Raw genomic sequence first — 19993 nt, forward strand, 5'->3', positions numbered from 1 at the left:
AGATCCGTCGTGAACTTTGGATCACAAACCACGAACAGGGCAAAATTCATGACAAAAAAAGCTTTTGATGTCAAGTTCATGCCCATCCTTAATAGAGAAGGCTGAAGGCTCAGGAAAATTAAAATCTGATAAATATTGATGAATAAAAGACCCCTCTTGAAACGGATCTCCATGGATCCCCATTGCTTTCTTCCTTTGCAAGAACCAACTCTCTGCTCCCTCATGTTTTAATCCATTTCTAATCCACAAAAGGACCGGCTCTCTTACCCCATGACCCCTAAATTTGCTTACAAGCCTTTGGTGAGGGATGACATCAAAAGTTTTTTCAGTAGTCCATATTATTTTTTGTCTACGAGATAACTCTTATGCATTTACATACCTGAGGGTCTGCTTTTCCCCATATACGCCCCGGAGGTCATTGTGATCTGCTACACAACACCTCCTGACCACCCCTGGCCCAAAGGAGATTCGACTTGCCTCAACCAGGGCCAGGGTTTTCTCGACCCTGGCCGCTGCCTGGTGGAATCAGCTTTCTATGGAGATCAAGGCCCTATCTAAGCTACTACCGTTTCCTAGGGCCTGTAAGAGGGAGCTATTCCTCCAGGCTGTTGGTTGAGGCAGCGGACATCCTATTCCAGCTTCTATTCCATCAGTTGGCCTACCATGTTGTGACATCATACTTTACTATGGTGCTGTCTCACCTATTATCACCATCATTTTATTTTTGGGCCGATAACCGTTTATTCTGTAAAATGTGCCTTTCCCACCTGCGATGCCCTTTATTTATTGTTCTATCGTTCTTATTTTGTTCAATCTTAATGCAGATTAAGATTGAAGAAAATAAGAGAGAGCCAGTTTGGTGTAGTGGTTAAGTGTGCAGACTCTTATCTGGGAGAACCAGGTTTGATTCCCCACTCCTCCACTTGCACCTGCTGGAGTGGCCTTGGGTCAGCCATAGCTCTGGCAGAAGTTGTCCTTCAAAGGGCAGCTGCTGGGAGAGCCCTCTCCAGCCCCACCCACCTCACAGGGTGTCTGTTGTGGGGGAGGAAGGGAAAGGAGATTGTGAGACGCTCTGAGACTCTTCGGAGTGGAGGGCGGGATATAAATCCAATATCTTCATCATCATCATCATCATCATCATCACTGTTTTTAGCTCTGAATTGTAGGTTTTTACCGTTGTTAGTTTACGTTGTGATCTGCCCTGAGCCCATTTATGAGAAAGGGCAGAATATAAGCCAAATAAATAAATAAATAAAATAGTCTCCCTTGGAACTTTAATGCCAATTCTCTCTTGAACGCCTCTCAGGTGGATTTAGAAACAGGTCTATCCGAATTCTCGGTACTCCAACGTAGAGTCAAGCATGGCTGGAATGAATTTGTGGTAGACAACACAGAACCGATCTGGAAGAAATATCTGGACCAGGTAAAGACCTTCAGGTTTATAGTCTCCCTCTGGGTTTTGTTTAAATGGAAAGGAAGGTGGGGTGCAATGGGTCAATCTCATCAGATCTCAGAAGCTAAGCAGGGTTGACAGTTGAAATGGAGATCGCCAAGGAAGACTGCAGAGGAAGGCAATGGCAAACCACCTCTGCTTCTTACTGACCTTGAAAGCCCCTTGCTGGGGTCAGTACTTGGATGGGAGACCACCAAGGAAGGCTCTGCAGAAGAAGGCAATGGCCATCCATCTATGCTTCCCACTTGCCTTGAAAGCCCCTTGCTAGGGTCAGTACTTGGATGGGAGACCACCAAGGAAGGCTCTGCAAAGAAGGCCATGGCAAACCACCTCTGCTTCCAGCTTGTCTTGAAAGCACCTTGCTGGGGTCAGTACTTGAATGGGAGACCACCAAAGAAAGCTCTGCAGAGGAAGGCCATGGCCAACCCCCTCTGCTTCTCACTTGCCTTGAAAGCCCCTTACTGAGGTCAGTACTTGGATGGGAGACCACCAAGGAAGACTCTGCAGAGGAAGGCAATGGCCAACCATCTCTTCTTCCCACTTGCCTTGAAAGCCCCTTGCTGGGGTCAGTTCTTGGATGGGAGACCACCAAGGAAGGCTCTGCAGAGGAAGGCAATGGCCAACCATCTCTGCTTCCCACTTGTCTTGAAAGCCCCTTGCTAAGATCCCCATAAGTCGGCTGGGCCTTGATGACACCACACACACATTTCTTTCAATGAAGTGCTGCCTGAGAGTAAAGCCCCCTGGGGAAGTGTAATGAGAGCTTAGAAAATGTTTTAAATGAATGAAATGGGGGCAACTTTTCAGCTAGTGTGAAGTACAGGGAAGGGTGTGACTCAAAGCTCTTTCCCTTTTGTTTTAGTTCAAGAACCCCCTCATCCTTCTGCTGTTGGCCTCTGCTTTGGTCAGTGTTATCACTAAAGAATATGAAGATGCCGTCAGCATCACCATGGTAGGTGATTTCCAACTGTTACATATTCAGACTTGGTGTTACGGATCTTCAAACCATGACAGATTTTGAAGACCAGGCTTCCGGTTTGGAAAATGCCCAATTTGGTTATCTGGCTAAGGTGGTCTTGATCTGATCGATGAATGGTAAAAGACCTTCAGGGAGCCCTCCTAGGGTGACCAGTCTCCAAGTGGGTTACAGGCAGGGGTAGTTTTGTAGAAAAATAGGTGGCGGAGCTCATTAACATAACTCATTAGCATATGCCACCTCCCCCACCAGCCAAAGGATGGTGGGACGGTGGCTCAGTGGCAGAGCATCTGCTTGGCAAGCAGAAGGTCCCAGGTTCAATCCCCAGCATCTCCAACTAAAAAGGGTTCAAATAAATAGGTGTGGAAAACCTCAGCTTGAGACCCTGGAGAGCCGCTGCCAGTCTGAGTAGACAATACTTACTTTGATGGACCTCTGAGGGTTTGATTCAGTATAAGGCAGCTTCATATGTAACCTGTTACATTTCTTTGAAGGGGTGAACAAACATGTGGACAAAGGAGACCCGATAGATGTTGTTTACCTTGACTTCCAGAAAGCTTTTGATAAAGTTCCTCATCAAAGGCTCCTTAGAAAGCTCGAGAGTCATGGAGTAAAAGGACAGGTCCTCTTGTGGATCAAAAGCTTGCTAATTAATTGAAGCAGAGAGTGAGTATAAATGGGCAGTCTTCGCAGTGGAGGACGGTAAGCAGTGGGGTGCCGCAGGGCTCAGTACTGGGTCCCATGCTCTTTAACTTGTTCATAAATGATTTGGAGTTGGGAGTAAGCAGTGAAGTGGCCAAGTTTGCAGATTACACTAAATTGTTCAGGGTGGTGAGAACCAGAGAGGATTGTGAGGCACTCCAAAGGGATCTGTTGAGGCTGGGTGAGTGGGCGTCAACGTGGCAGATGAGGTTCAGTGTGGCCAAGTGCAAAGTAATGCACATTGGGGCCAAGAATCTCAGCTACAAATACAAGTTGATGGGGTGTGAACTGGCAGAGATTGACCAAGAGAGAGATCTTGGGGTCATGGTAGATAACTCACTGAAATGTCAAGACAGTGTGCGATTGCAATAAAAAAGGCCAACGCCATCCTGGAAATTATTAGGAAGGGAATTGAAAACAAATCAGCCAGTATCATAATGCCCCTGTATAAATCAATGATGTGGTCTTATTTTGAATACTGTGTGCAATTCTCGTCACCGCACCTCAAAAAGGATATTATAGCGTTGGAAAAAGTCCAGAAAAGGGCAACTAGAATGATTAAAGGGTTGGAACACTTTCCATATGAAGAAAGGTTAAAATGCTTGGGGCTCTTTAGCTTGGAGAAACGTCGACTACAGGGTGATATGATAGAGGTTTACAAGATAATGCATGGGATGGAGAAAGTAGAGAAAGAAGTCCTTTTCTCCCTTTCTCACAATACAAGAACTCGTGGGCATTCGATGAAATTACTGAGCAGTCAGGTTAAAACAGATAAAAGGAAGTACTTTTCACCCAAAGGGTGATTAACATGTGGAATTCACTGCCACAGGAGGTGGTGGCGGCTACAAGCATAGCCAACTTCAAGAGGGAGTTAGATAAAAATATGGAGCAGAGGTCCATCAGGGGCTATTAGCCACAGTGTGTGTGTGTGTGTGTGTGTGTATATATATTTGGCCACTGTGTGACACAGAGTGTTGAACTGGATGGGCCATTGGCCTGATCCAACATGGCTTCTCTTCTTATGTTCTCATATTTTCCTATGTTCAAAAGCAACCCGATGCAAGAAGGAGAGCCCCAGATGAGTGAGGCCTGCTTGGGCTAGCTAGAGATCTTGCCAGCCCAAGCAGGCCTTGCTCACCTGGGGAACTCCTGGGCCGCCCCCCCCACACACAGTCCAAAGTCCAAAGGCCAGCAAGCCACCCACTGCCCAAAATCACATAAGAAATGGAGACCAGGGGTGGAATTCTAGCAGGAGCTCCTTTGCATATTAGGCCACACACTCCTGATGTAGCCAATCCTCCAAGAGCTTACAAGGCTCTTTTTTGTAAGCTCTTGGAGGATTTATTTATTTATTTATTTATCTGGGATTTATATCCCGCCCTTCCCACCGAGTGGCTCAGGGCGGCTTACAACATATATAAAACTAACATAAAAATATAAAATTACACTTTAAAATTAACATTTCATAATATATAATTAAAATCAAACATTTGTTATAACTATACATCATTAAAACAGACAGCGGTCGTGGAGCTACACTCTATTCAGCTTCAGATACAAATTCAGTATACAGTATACAGTATTCAGTATTCAGTAGTCGGTATACAGGGCCATTAGTTGTGGGCCAGCTGGAAGAGGACTGTCTTACAGGCCCTGCGGAATTGGGTGAGATCCCGCAGGGCCCTTACCTCCTCCGGCAGCTGGTTCCACGAAAATGGAGCCATTACAGAGAAGGCCAGGTCCCTTGTGATCTTCAAGCGGGCTTCCTTTGGCCCGGGGACAACCAAAAGATTTTGAGATCCCAATCTCAGTGCTCTCTGGGGAACATGCGGGGAGAGACGGTCCCTCAGGTAGGCAGGTCCTAGACCATACATTGGCTACATCAGTGGTGTGTGGCCTAATATGCAAAGGAGCTCCTGCTAGAATTCCACCCCTGGTGGAGACAGGGTGCCACAGGCTTCTCCAGGGCTTAATGAGGGCTGCTGGGTGTGTGGCGAAGCCACCGCTGGCTGGCTGACTGCCCTCTCTCCTAATCCAGGGATTGTTATGCAGCTGCACCTACTATTCAATGGACAAGGTAGGTAGGTGGGGAGAAGAAGGGGGGCATCAAAAAGGTTCAGGAGCTGTGCTCCTGTGAGCTCCTGCTGAATTCAAGGCCTGGTTACAGGCAAAAGAGATTCATGGTACAGAAAGCACAGCTGGTCTCCAGGTAAAGAGATAAGCTCTCCTGGAGAAAATGGCAGCTTTGGAAGGTGGACTCTGTGACTTTAGCTGAGGTTCCTCCCCTCTCCAAGCCCCACCCTTTTCAGGCTCCACCCCCAAAATCTCCGGGTATTTCCAAGTCAGAGCTGGCAACCTATCAGGAGCATTTTATAATGTTTCCTCATCTTTTCTCTTTCTCCCCTTCTCTTAGGCTGTGATCATTGTGGTAACTGTGGCTTTCATTCAGGTATGCTCTTTTTTGATAAACAGCTTGTACATCTTTTCTTCCTTCGCAAATGCAAACTGATTTGGGGACACCTTCTTTCCTAGGAACATCGTTCTGAAAAATCTTTGCAAGAGCTTAACAAGTTGGTCCCGCCAGAGTGCAGCTGGTAAGCTGTTAATGACCTTGTCTCTTGTACTGGACAAATGTCTTCAATGAACGAACGAACGAACGAATGAATGAACGAATGAACAATTTATTATGGTCAAAGACCAGCTCAGAAATACAGCAGTAGCCATGATGCATTAAAAAGTTACATAATGTCATTAAAATGAGAATATACAATTCATTAGATCATTGTGGTTAGCATTGTAAAGACCCTTTAAAATACAATACATCTTTTCTGGGGTGGAATTCTAATGGGAGCTCCTTTGCATATTAGGCCACACTCCCTGATGTAGCCAATCCTCCAAGAGCTTACAAGGCTCTTTTTTGTAAGCTCTTGGAGGATTGGCTACATCAGGAGGTGGGGCCTAATATGCAAAGGAGGTCCTGCTAGAATTCCTTACAGGGCTCTTCGTCCAGGGCCTACTGGAAGCTCCAGGAGGATGGGCTACATCAGGGGGGTGGGGCCTAATATGCAAAGGAGGTCCTGCTAGAATTCCTTACAGGGCTCTTCGTACAGGGCCTACTGGAAGCTCTTGGAGGATTGGCTACATCAGGGGGGTGGGGCCTAATATGCAAAGGAGGTCCTGCTAGAATTCCTTACAGGGCTCTTCGTACAAGGCCTACTGGAAGCTCTTGGAGGATTGGCTACATCAGGGGTGTGTGGCCTAATATGCAAAGGAGCTTCTGCTAGAATTCCACCCCTGCATCTTTTCCCTTTAAAATTCTGACAATGGTGAAGGCATCCATCCCAGTTTCAATCAGCAAAAAGGAACGGGGACCGAAGGGTTAAAGCCCCCTACCTTCATGACCCTAGTCTGAATCATGGCTCATATGCACCATTCACCTTCTAGGCTAGAGACCAACAGTGAGCTATCATCTTTGCTATCTCTATTTGAGTCTTGGAGCCACACATAAACGTCAATTCCCATTTACCCTACCAGGAAGTCCTGTTGGAAGAGATTGCAAAGAGTAATTTACGGGAAAGATAAGCTCCCATCTACCTTCTGTTTCACTATCGTGCTCAGTAGGTTACTCCCTTTCTCTTCCAGTTTTTGTGAAGTCTAGGGGTTGGCGAAGGGAGGAAACTGGTCCTGTGCATGCATGCATGCATTTTGCCAGTTGCACACTTGCATTAGATACATTTTGCAGTCATCCCTTCCAACATCTGGAAACAGACATCAGCTTTCGGTCAGACCCAGCGGATCTGCTCATTGTTGTCGATTCATCTCCTTTAACGAGTCTGCTTGCTTAATGCCAGGGCTTTTTCCATAGCAGGAACTCCTTTGCATCTTAGGCCACTCCCCCCTGATGTAGCCAATCCTCCAAGAGCTTGCAGTAGGCCTTGTACTAAGAGCCCTGTAAACTCTTGGAGGATTGGCTGCATCAGGTGTGTATGGCCAAGTATGCAAAGGAATTCCTGCTACAAAAAAAGCCCTGCTTAATGCAAATGTTAGTTACAAAGGTGATCCTGTGTTAACTCTGTTGGCTATTTATGTTTTATCTTTCTGACTGAACCCGGGATTAGCTCCTGTTTCCTCCTTGACAATCAGGTGAAAATGTGCTTTTAAAAAGGCCAGTGCAAATACTTACTGCCTTTTGTGGTGGTTATTTCTGTCCGACTCAGAGGCAATTTGTTTGTCTTTCAAGGTCAAAGAACGCTCCGTTTGATTCTGTCCCCACCTTCCTTGTTCCTTCCCGTGAGTTTCACATCCAGACACACCTTCAAGACAGAAAGACAATCTGTTTTGAGTAACCACATTTCAAATTGCCAAATATAATTTCATGGTTTCCCAGAGCCTGCCAAGTGCCTGAGTCTACTAAATGCTCACACAGACTGGCTTTCAGCCAAGCGTGTGAAGTTCCAGCCAGCGCAAGAATTCCTGTTAGACGGCAGCTTGCGAGCTTGAAGGTGCTTTAGGATGGAAACCTAAAACCACAATCCCTCCACCTGGTCTTGATTGGGTTTTAGAGCGGGGAATGTAATCTCTTATCAAATGCTTGGTCAAAACTAATATAGTAAATTGGATCTTTAATATTGATGAGTGTAGTGTATTGTGTTGAACCCAAGCACCACGCGACCGCTGAGCAGAGGCGACTGGGGGGAAGTCCCCAGGCGACTCAGCACAGCGCGCGAAAGGCCCCGCCAATCACCATCAGTGGCGGGAAGTTTGACTGGCCAGGATTGGACTGGCCAGCTTGGGAGGTCGTTCCGGGTACATGTATATAAAGCGGGTCCTGGCCCACGTGCGTTGTTCTGTTCGGTGACGCGCTGTTAATAAATCGAGTTGCCTTCTCCACGTCTTGTCTCCAAGTACATCACAATGAGGGTATCCCGGAAGTAATTTCAGCTCAGAGATTCTTAGCTGTCCTTTCCCCCCTTCAAATATACTGTGTGTTGTTTCCTGGCTTGTTAAGTGTATTAATGGGTACTGGAAACATAAATGCAAAAACAGCGTTAATCGCTCTTCTGTTTAGAACTTTGTTTCAAGTAGGTAACTGTCTTAGTCTGTAGTTTTGCTTGTTTGTTTCAGGGTTGCCAATTCCCAGGTGGTGGCAGGGGATCCCCCAATTTGGAGGCCCTCCCCCCACTTCAGGGTCATTAGAAAGCAGGAGGGGGGGAGGGAAATGTCAGCTGGGCACTCCATTATTCCCAGTGGAGACCGATTCCCATAAGATATAATAGAGAATTGATCAGTGGATATCTGGGGCTCTGGTGGGCTGTTTTTGTAGGTAGAGGCACTGGATTTTCAACATAGCATCCGGTGCCTCTCCTCAAAGCACTCTCCAAGTCTGAAAAAGATTGGACCAGGTGGTCCAATACTATGAGCCCCAAAAGAAGGTGCCCCTAGCCTTCATTATTTCTAATGGAGGGAAGGCATTTAAAAGGTGTGCAGTCCCTTTAAATGTGATGGCCAGAACTCCCATTAGAGTTCAATTGTGCTTGTCACATCCTGGCTCCCGGCTCCACCCCCAAAGTCTCCTGGCTCCACCCCCAAAGTCCCCAGATATTTCTTGAATTGGACTTGGAAACCCTAATCAAGTTACAGCTGATTTACGATGGATGACCCTGTAGAAAGAGATGTTCAGAGGTGGCTTGGCATTGCCTGACTCTGTGTCACAACCCTGGTTTTCTTTGGTGGTCTCCCTTCTGAATACTGACCAGGGCTGACCCTGCTTAACTTCCTAGACGTAGCAAGATCAAGCTAGCCTGGGGGATACGGGTCGGGGCATTAGTCTGTAGTAGCACAACAAAATCGGAGTCTAGTAGCAACTTCATGATCAGTTCTCCTGGAGACAAATGGTGGATTTGGAAGGTGGATTTATGCCCCATTGAAGTCCCTGCCCTCCCCAAACCCTGTTCTCCTCAGGCTCCAGCCCCAAAATCTTTCTCATCCAGGAGCTGGCAGCTCTAGGTTAGGTGCTGCTAGTGGTATTGTAAGAATGCCTTGGGACTCCCCCCCCCCCTTCTCCAAACCACTCCTTTCCCAAAGGAGTTTACAGTATGAACCAGGGCTTTTTTTGTAGCAGGAACTCTTTTGCATATTAGGCCACAGCCCCTTGATGTAGCCATCCTCCTACAGCTTACAGTAGGCCCTGTATGAAGAGCCCTGTAAGCTCTTGAAGGATTGGCTACATCGGGGTGTGTGTGGCCTAATATGAAAAGGAGCTCCTGCTATTAAAAAAGCCCTGAATATCACAAGTTAGTTTTGATCCAGATCATAGCTCTGAGCTTTGTTAATTCCTCTATCTATCTATCTATCTATCTATCTATCTATCTATCTATCTATCTATCTATCTATCTATCTATCTATCTATCTGTCTGTCTGTCTGTCTGTCTGTCTGTCTGTCTGTCTGTCTGTCTGTCTGTCTGTCTGTCTGTCTGTCTGTCTGTCTATCTATCTATCATCTATCTATCTATCTATCTATCTGTCTGTCTGTCTGTCTGTCTGTCTGTCTGTCTGTCTGTCTGTCTATCTATCTATCATCTATCTATCTATCTATCTATCTATCTGTCTGTCTGTCTGTCTGTCTGTCTGTCTGTCTGTCTGTCTGTCTATCTATCTATCATCTATCTATCATCTATCTATCTATCTATCTATCTATCTATCTATCTATCTATCTATCTATCATCTATCTATCTATCATCTCTCTCTTTCTCATCGATCTATCCATCCATCCATCCATCCATCCATCTATCTACCATCCATCTATCTACCATCCATCTATCTACCATCCATCCATCATCTATCTATCTATCTATCTATCTATCTATCTATCTATCTATCTATCTATCTATCTATCTATCTATCTATCTATCTATCTATCTACCATCTATCTACCATCCATCCATCATCTATCTATCTATCTATCTATCTATCTATCTATCTATCTATCTATCTATCTATCTATCTATCTATCTATCATCTATCTATCTATCATCTCTCTCTTTCTCATCGATCTATCCATCCATCCATCCATCCATCTATCTACCATCCATCTATCTACCATCCATCCATCATCTATCTATCTATCTATCTATCTATCTATCTATCTATCTATCTATCTATCTATCTATCTATCTATCTATCTATCTATCTATCTATCTATCTATCTACCATCTATCTACCATCCATCCATCATCTATCTATCTATCTATCTATCTATCTATCTATCTATCTATCTATCTATCTATCTATCTATCTATCTATCTATCTATCTATCTACCATCTATCTACCATCCATCCATCATCTATCTATCTATCTATCTATCTATCTATCTATCTATCTATCTATCTATCTATCTATCTATCTATCTACCATCTATCTACCATCCATCCACCATCCACCATCCACCATCCACCATCTGTCTGTCTGTCTGTCTGTCTGTCTGTCTGTCTGTCTGTCTATCTATCTATCTATCTATCTATCTATCTATCTATCTATCTATCTATCTATCATCTATCTATCTATCTATCATCTATCTATCTATCTCTGCCTGTAATTTATCTATCCATCTACTTATCTCCTTCCTTCCTTCCTTCCTTCCTTCCTTCCTTCCTTCCTTCCTTCCTTCCTTCCTTCCTTCCTTCCTTCCTTCCTTCCTTCCTTCCTTCCATTGGAAATGGATGGAACGCGTGAGATATTTGAGGACCACTGCAAAGCCCATCACAAGTCCTTCAACAGTTCTGTTGTACTCCTATTAATCCCCCCCCTCAATTTGTCTATGAAAATACAGTGTGAGGGAAGGAAAGCTGCACCATCTTCTGGCCCGAGAACTTGTACCTGGGGACGTTGTATGTCTTTCCATGGGAGATCGGGTGCCGGCAGATATACGACTCACAGAGGTAATGGACGCAGGGAATCCAGGACTTTGTGTGTATTCTGGATTTGGGTGTCGTCTTCATTCTGATTTGATATATGGTTTAAAATTTAGTGCCCACAGAATCTCAGGCTTCTGGCTCTTATGAGTTTGAAGATATGATAAAGAATATGTGAGTGGGTTCTTGTAAAATCTCTCTGAATCTAAAGGTAGTGGGAAACAGAACTTTACGGAGTGAGAGAACAAGGGCTCTAGTGGTTTGTAAATATATTAATTTAAATACATTAAACTACATTCATTTGAATAATTTGTCCAGGAGGCAAAGTTTAGATTACCTTAAAGAAGAATCTAGATCCCTTTTTAAAACATATAGACCTGATGGTAACAGATAATTCATAGCGATATTTAGAATTGCTACTTTGAGATCATACCTGTTCAGGATGATATCCTGGAGCAGGTAGGGGGTTTTGTGCCCCATAAGTCCCATTAGACCTGGTTCGACCCTGATTTCATCTAGCTCAGCATAGTCATTGCTAAACTGGCAGCACAGGGACTCAGACGGAGGGGCGTCTTTCCCAGCACCAACTCCCTGAGATCCTTCCATTCGAGACACCAGGGATGAAACCTCAGGCTTCTTACATTCAAAGCACGGCCTCTGTCATTGAGTCATAGTCCCCTAATGCCAGTGTTATGTAGGGAATTGAGTGTCTGACTAGGGTCTGGGTTCAAATCCCTGTTCAGGCACTGGAGGACCTTGGAACACACACAAGCACATACTCAGCCTAACCTTGTTCACAGGGCTGGACAAAATGAAGGGAAGGAGACCCATGTCCTCTGTTCTGAGCACCTTTGAGGAAGGAAGGGGTAAAACAAGATAGCTGGGGAGGCTGCCTTAGTCACATGCAAATGCTCGAGTCTCCCCTTGATTTTTTTTTTTAACAGTGCGATCCTAAACGATTCCAACTTCCTTGGACAGAGAAGGGTGTAACACTTCTGCTAACGCTTTTGTCCTTAAGAACGCAAGAAGAGCACTGCTGGATCAGAACTTCTGGTCCAGCATCCTGCCTCACAGAGTGGCTAATGGATTCCTCTGGAGGCCCAACAACAGAGCATAGAGGCTGAGGTCTTCCCCTAATGCTGTCTTCTGGCACTGGGATTCAGAGGCTGACTGCCTCTAAACACAGAGGCTCCCTCTGGTCACCGTGGCTACCAGCTGCTGAAAGACCTGTCCCCCATGAATCCACCCAGGGCTTTTTGTTTGTAGCAGGAACTCCTTTGCCTATTAGGCCACATACAGCTGATGCAGCCAATCCTCCTGGAGTTTACACTGTACTAAGAGCCCCGTAAGCTCCACGATGATTGGCTACATCAGGGCTGTGTGGCCTAATGTGCAAAGGAGTTCCAGCTACAAAAAAACCCCTGAATCTATCTATCTAATCCACTTTTAAAGGTATCTGTGCTGTGGCCATCACTACCTCCTCTGGCAGCAAATTCCATGTTTTAATCACATGCTGTGTAAATCAGTATTTCCTTTTGTCCATCTTGAATCTACTACCCATCAGCTTCATTGGATGCTCTCGAGTTTGAATATTTGGAGAGAGGGAAAAACTACCAGGTCCTCTTCCATAAGAACATAAGAGAAGCCATGTTGGATCAGGCCAATGGCCCATCCAGTCCAACACTCTGTGTCACAGAAGAACATAAGAGAAGCCATGTTGGATAAGGCCAATGGCCCATCCAGTCCAACACTCTGTGTCACAGAAGAACATAAGAGAAGCCCTGTTGGATCAGGCCAATGACCCATCCAGTCCAACACTCTGTGTCACAGAAGAACATTAGAGAAGCCGTGTTGGATCAGGCCAATGGTCCATCCAGTCCAACACTCTGTGTCACAGAAGAACATTAGAGAAGCCGTGTTGGATCAGGCCAATGGTCCATCCAGTCCAACACTCTGTGTCACAGAAGAACATTAGAGAAGCCGTGTTGGATCAGGCCAATGGTCCATCCAGTCCAACACTCTGTGTCACAGAAGAACATTAGAGAAGCCATGTTGGATCAGGCCAATGGTCCATCCAGTCCAACACTCTGTGTCACGGAACATAAGAGAAGCCATGTTGGGTCAGGCCAATGGTCCATCCAGTCCAACACTCTGTGTCACAGAAGAACATAAGAGAAGCCCTGTTGGATCAGGCCAATGGCCCATCCAGTCCAACACTCTGTGTCACAGAAGAACATAAGAGAAGCCCTGTTGGATCAGGCCAATGGCCCATCCAGTCCAACACTCTGTGTCACAGAAGAACATAAGAGAAGCCATGTTGGATCAGGCCAATGGTCCATCCAGTCCAACACTCTGTGACACAGAAGAACATTAGAGAAGCCGTGTTGGATCAGGCCAATGGTCCATCCAGTCCAACACTCTGTGTCACAGAAGAACATAAGAGAAGCCGTGTTGGATCAGGCCAATGGTCCATCCAGTCCAACACTCTGTGTCACAGAAGAACATTAGAGAAGCCGTGTTGGATCAGGCCAATGGTCCATCCAGTCCAACACTCTGTGTCACAGAAGAACATAAGAGAAGCCCTGTTGTATCAGGCCAATGGTCCATCCAGTCCAACACTCTGTGTCACAGAAGAACATTAGAGAAGCCGTGTTGGATCAGGCCAATGGTCCATCCAGTCCAACACTCTGTGTCACAGAAGAACATTAGAGAAGCCGTGTTGGATCAGGCCAATGGTCCATCCAGTCCAACACTCTGTGTCACAGAAGAACATAAGAGAAGCCGTGTTGGATCAGGCCAATGGTCCATCCAGTCCAACACTCTGTGTCACAGAAGAACATTAGAGAAGCCATGTTGGATCAGGCCAATGGTCCATTCAGTCCAACACTCTGTGTCACAGAAGAGCATTAGAGAAGCCATATTTGATCAGGCCAATGGTCAATCCAGTCCAACACTCTGTGTCACACAGTGGCCAATATATGTGTGTGTGTGTACACACACACACACACACACACACACATATATATATACTGTGGCTAATAGCCACTGATGGACCTCTGCTCCATATTTTTATCCAATCCTCTCTTGAAGCTGGCTATGCTTGTAGCCGCCACACCTCCTGTGGCAGTGAATTCCACATGTTAATCACTCTTTGGGTGAAGAAGGACTTCCTTTTATCCGTTTTAACCTGACTGCTCAGCAATTTTATGGAATGCCCACGAGTTCTTGTATTGTGAGAAAGGGAGAAAAGGACTTCTTTCTCTGCTTTCTCCATCCCACGCATAATCCCATTCTGTACTGCTTTCTGCTTTTAAAAGCCTCCCCTTTCCTGTTTCAAAAGTGGTTTACTGTAAGGAGGGGTACTGCTCCTTCAGTCCTGGCCTTTCTGTGTCACTAGGTTATAGACCTTCTGGTGGATGAGTCCAGCTTTACAGGGGAGGCCGAACCTTGCAGTAAGAACGACTGCATTCTGACAGAAGCCGGAGACCTGATGACCCTCAGCAACGTTGCTTTCATGGGGACCCTCGTGAGGTACGGCAAAGCCAAGGTGAGTCTCAGAGGGGCTCACAGTCTCCTTTACCTTCCTCCCCCACAACAGACACCTTGTGAAGTAGATGAAGATATTGGATTTATATCCCGCCCTCCACTCCGAAGAGTCTCAGAGCGGCTCACAATCTCCTTTCCCTTCCTCCCCCACAACAGACACCCTGTGAACTGGGTGGGGCTGAGAGCTGCCCTTTCAAGGACAACCCCTGCCAGAGCTATGGCTGACCCAAGGCCATTCCAGCAGGTGCAAGTGGAGGAGTGGGGAATCAAACCCGGTTCTCCCAGATAAGAGTCCGCACACTTAACCACTACACCATACTGGCTCTCCAGTATGGGAGTTGCAGGCAAAAAACGTCTGGAGAGCTACCGTTGGCCACCCCTGGTATATTCCATTAAGAGCCTGACCTGGTACTTCAAACAGTGAAAAGCATTATTAGATGCCCATGTTTGGAGAGGGCATTCCGGCTATAGGGTCACAATAGAAAAGGGCAGGGGTTTTTTTTCGAGCTGGAACGCACAGGAACGCAGTCCCGGCTGGCTTGGCATCAGGGGTGTGGCCTAATATGCAAATGAGTTCCTGCTGGACTTTTTCCACCCCAAAAAAGCCCTGCATGAAACAATAGTGCTGCTAGGGGGTGTGGCCTAATATGCAAATGAGTTCTTGCTGGGCTGTTTCAACCAAAAATGCCCCAGAAAAGGACCACAAATCAGAGTCTTGGCCTCCTTCACGCATTCCTCTTTGTAGGGTGGGAAATATTGTTGTAGCAAGTGCATTTCGTGGTCGTCCCAGTGTAGACAGGTACCAAAAGAAGCCACTCTCAGAGCCTCACTCTCATGCGTCACTATTCCGGGCTTCTCCCAATCCACATTCAAAGCACATACTCATGCAGAGACATAGGTGGCAAACTCCACTAAGAATGGGTAATGTTGAAACCTTAAATTCGCTAAAAGTGAATGTTTTCCTATTTTAAAAGTAAGCCCTTCCAGGCAGAAGAAGTAAAGGCTACTGTCCATTTTAATTCACATAAAAATGTGTCTTGGGGAATCAAAAGTTTAGAAAACATTATCTGAACAGCTTTTTCCACCTGTATTCTCTTGCTGTCTTTTCAGGGCGTCGTCATTGGGACAGGTGAAAACTCCCAGTTTGGAGAGGTCTTCAAAATGATGCAAGAGGAAGAGGTAAGGACTGTTGGTGTCCTCGCAGGGCCTGTGGTCTTCAAGGATTTTAAGCAAAGTTTCGGGAAGGAGATTTTTGTTGTTGTATATATTGGCAGAGAGTTTCACTGCTATGTCTTGGATGAGTTTTCCGTGCACTTTGCTGAACTGTTGCAACCCTGTCAGTTGCAAGTCACCAGGGCAAAGACCTTCACTTCTCATAGCTCCTGTTGATCTTGCATAACACCCATAGGATACAGCTTTGTTCCTGCATTAAAATATTTCCCTCCTCTTCTTTCCCTCTGGATGAATGCATCAAGACCCCAAAGACTCCTCTGCAGAAGAATATGGATAAGCTGGGAAAGCAGCTGACGCTCGTTTCCTTTGGCATCATTGGTGAGTTCGACCACCCGCTGGGCCAAATGTTTGGATCATAGGGTCCTCTTTGCCAGTGGAGCGCCATCTCTGGGAGGGGGCTGGGGCTCAGTGGGAGAGCGTCCGTTTTCAAGAAGGAGGTGGGCAGAATGGAGTGGGTGCAGAAGACAGAGACAAGGAGGCCAAGCCCTGTGAAGAAAGGCTGAGAGACTTTGGAATGTTCAGTCTGGGTTTCCCCTGCCCGGGAGGTTCCCAACCCGCACTATGGTACCATAGAGTTTTCCCTCTCCCAAATGGCTAGAGCGTCCGAGAAAGCCTTAGAGATTTCCCGGAATCCCCTAGAACGGTCAAGGTACTTGACAACCCTAGTGGGAAAGTACCAGCTGGATATTAGGGAACACTTTTTTTACAGTAAGAGCTGTTCAGCAGTGGAATCAGCTGCCTGGGGAGGCGGTGAGCTCCCCCTCACTGGCAATCTTTAAACAGTTGGCTGTACAAACATTTGTCAGGGTATAGGGTTGCCAAATCCAATACAAGGAATATCTGGGGACTTTGGGGGTGGAACCAGGAGACTTTGAGGGTGGAGCCAGGAGACATTGGGGGTGGAACCAGGAGCCAGGGTGTGACAAGCATCATTGAATGCCAAAGGGAGTTCTGGCCATCACATTTAAAAGGACCGCACACTTTTTTAAATGCCTTCTTTCCATAGGAAAGAATGAAAAATAGGGGCACCTTCTTTTGGGGCTCATAGAATTGGACACGCTCATCCAATCTTTTTGACACTTGGAGGGTGTTTTGACGAGAGGCACTGGAAAGTTTTAAGGAACTTTTTTTTAAGGATATAGCTTAGCTGAACTAATTAACCCCCGCAAGGCATGGGAAGTGCTACGATATCAGCCAGGAGGGAGAAACATAAGATTGAAATCAATCGTCTCCTTGAACTCAAGAAGCAGCCGGGTGTTTCTTTGGATCCTGGCCCGCCGTGACTTAATCCAGCAGGCGTTGGTGTTTTCTTTCCAGGTTTACTCATGCTGATCGGCTGGCTGCAAGGGAAGCATCTCTTGAGCATGTTCACAATTGGTGTGAGGTGAGGGCTGGAAACGCATCTTTAAAACATATGTTGTCGCTGGAGGCTGGGTGGAAGGAAGTGAATGTACTGCATCTGAACAGATGGCATGCTCAATAAGCATCTTTTTTTTTTTTTTAAGTCCAAAGTTCTGCAAATGAAAAAAAAAATGGGCACATGCTTGTGAGACTTATGTGCCAATGATTACTGCGGAAGTTGCCCCGTGCTTTACACAATTACTGGCTGGGTTCAGGCATAACTAGGGTTGCCAAATCCCCCGTGGCCTCTGGCAGGGGACATGATGACATCACTTGCAAGTGACATCATTGCACATCGGGCATTGGCCACTATATCATGGCTCTCCAGGGTCTTTCACACCTCTTTGCCTGGACCCTTTTCAGTTGGAGATGCCAGGGATTGAACCTGCGACCCTCTGCTTACCAAGCAGATGCTCTACCACTGAGCCACCGTCCCTCCCCTTAGACATAAGAACATATGAAGCTGCCTTCTACTGAATCAGACCCTCCTGAGTCCATCAAAGTCAGTCTTGTCTACTCAGACTGGCAGCAGCTCTCCAGGGTCTCAAACTGAGGTTTTTCACACCTATTTGCCTGGACCCTTTTCAGTTGGAGATGCCAGGGATTGAACCTGGGACCTTCTGCTTGTGAAGCAGATGCTCTACCACTGAGCCACCGTCCCTCCCCATATTTTCTACAAAAAAAAAAAAGCCCTGGGAAGCAAGAACGTTGGCCTGTGTCTCCCAATGTTAGTTCCAAAAAATTTTGACCTGTGGCATAGAAGTCTTATGAGATACAATGCCAAAAGCTTCCAAGGTAGACTGAGGTGATCCTCTAGTATCAATCAACGTCGCCCTTGTTGGGTTACAGCCAAGGGCGTGTTGACCCTGGCAGAATATGCAGCTGCTTGGAGAACCAGTTGAAAGTCATTGCTGTATTTGCACAAGCTATTTATCGCCTGGGCAGTAATTGTTAAGTTACACGAGCCTTGGAGAGCCTCGCTTCATTCAGTTTGGATCAAACAAAAATCAACTGTGCCAGAAAGAACAAAAACCGAGTCTTTAGGAAATCGTACAAATTTATATCAGAAGTTCTCAATTCACGCGATAAAAGAGATCCCACACATATGCAGGCCACAAAAATCCATTCTGATATGTCGACTCCTGAAGAAATTCACAACTCCAAATGGGTCAAAAAACCTCCTTCTTCCTTACAACACACAAGGAGTCCAACCAACAACGTCGGCTTCTACGTCGGCCGACGTCGTTGGTTGGTCTCCTTGTGTGCTGTAAAGAAGAAGGAGGTTTTTTTGACCACTTTGGAGTTGTGAATTTCTTCAGGAGTCGACATATCAGAATGGATTTTTGTGGCCTGCATATGTGTGGGATCTCTTTTATTGCGTGAATTGAGAACTTCTGATATAAATTTGTACGATTTCCTAAAGACTTGGTTTTTGCCCTTTCTGGCACAGTTGACTTTTTGTTTGATTCTCTAACTGTGCAGCCACTGTTGGACTTTATTCATTCAATTTGGAGGCAGGGCGAGATCAGGGCCGGCTCTAGACTGTCTGGTACCCTAGGCATGGCTAAGTTCTGGTGTGCCTCCTCCCCCCGCCCTGATAATGAGGGCTGCCAAGCCCCCGGTCATGTGGGGGTTGGCGGGAGGAACCTCGCCCTACTTCACCGGTGCGATAACATCACCCAGAAGTTACATCATCGCGCTGATGATGTTGCATGGCAGGAGCTCTAGGCGTTTCCAGAAAAACTCTATGGTTTTCCCAAACGCTTTAGCCATTTGGGAGGGAAAACTCTATGGTACCATAGGTACCCTCCCAAATGGCTAGAGCATCCGGGAAAACCGTAGAGTTTTCCCGGAATCGCCTAGAGCGTCCGCACGCGACGTTGCCGGGCGATGCCATCGCTTCTGGCAAGCACAGGGGACTTGGCAACCCTACTGATAACATCACCAAGTCACATGGGGAGCATCCAATTCTGCTCCCCCAGAAGGCTGGCGCCCTAGGCAGCCACCTAGTTTGCCTAGTGGCAGGGCCAGCCCTGGGTGAGATGAAGTCAGGATGCAAGAGGAGCTTGGTCAAGGGAGCAGTAGATGCAAACTCTTGCAGGGGAACAGGGTTTGCGGAGTTTAATCCTTCCGTACCCCCGTGGATTCCCCTGTCAACCCTGATTATCTTGCTCCTTCTTTTCCTCCCAGAAGGGTGGAAAACTCTAGTTTTGCCCAGCTTCCTTCCTTCGCTAATAACAGCACATGGTGGGTGGTTGTTGGTTTCGACATAGGTAACCACACACGGTTGGGAAAAGACCCTCCTGTCCCCCTGCACTCCTACCACAGCTCCGGGTGATTGTTCAGCAGGAAGTGCCGACACCCTTCCTTCCCTCTGGGCTTGCCAGAAACCATCTGTTTCCCTTACAAATATTAACTTTGTCAGCCCTTGTATCTCCCCAACCCTGGAAGGCTGGTCCAGCATGTAGAATTTTGATGTGGCATGGCCCTCTTGTCAAAGACAATAAACGGTGCGATATTTCAAAGTGGGATTCGATGGCTTTAAGGAACTGGGCTACTTATATAAGTCTCCCGCCTCTGCCAAAATAAATAGATTAAAACAATCCAACCCTGAATTGAGCCGGTCTAGGTATTTCTGTCTGATGAAGGGAGATTTGACTCTTGAAAGCTCATCTCCCCACAATCTTAATTGTCTTTAAGATGCTCCTGGATTCGAATCTAGCTATAAACTGAGGGCAAGACTGGATTATCCAGAAGCTGAATGGAAAACA

General features: G+C 46.3%; 1 protein-coding gene and 1 non-coding gene across 2 annotated transcripts in view; one reads left to right on the forward strand and one right to left on the reverse strand.

The window, feature by feature from the left end:
- Nucleotides 1-270: 270 nt before the first annotated feature.
- LOC132582321 (calcium-transporting ATPase type 2C member 2-like) overlaps nt 271-19993 on the forward strand; it is a 51017-nt gene continuing 31294 nt past the window's right edge. The window contains exons 1-10 of the mRNA XM_060253855.1: nt 271-300; nt 1307-1423; nt 2316-2405; nt 5545-5580; nt 5664-5725; nt 10961-11069; nt 14440-14589; nt 15699-15767; nt 16064-16139; nt 17139-17205. Of these exons, the coding sequence (XP_060109838.1) occupies nt 271-300; nt 1307-1423; nt 2316-2405; nt 5545-5580; nt 5664-5725; nt 10961-11069; nt 14440-14589; nt 15699-15767; nt 16064-16139; nt 17139-17205 (806 nt within the window). The remainder of the gene's footprint in view (nt 301-1306; nt 1424-2315; nt 2406-5544; nt 5581-5663; nt 5726-10960; nt 11070-14439; nt 14590-15698; nt 15768-16063; nt 16140-17138; nt 17206-19993) is intronic.
- On the reverse strand, nt 17812-17878 carry TRNAV-CAC (transfer RNA valine (anticodon CAC)). Its single transcript has one exon. It is a non-coding gene; the product is annotated as a tRNA-Val (tRNA).

Source organism: Heteronotia binoei, chromosome 14 (genome assembly GCF_032191835.1).
Source record: "Heteronotia binoei isolate CCM8104 ecotype False Entrance Well chromosome 14, APGP_CSIRO_Hbin_v1, whole genome shotgun sequence".
In the NCBI taxonomy this organism is placed as follows: domain Eukaryota; kingdom Metazoa; phylum Chordata; class Lepidosauria; order Squamata; family Gekkonidae; genus Heteronotia; species Heteronotia binoei.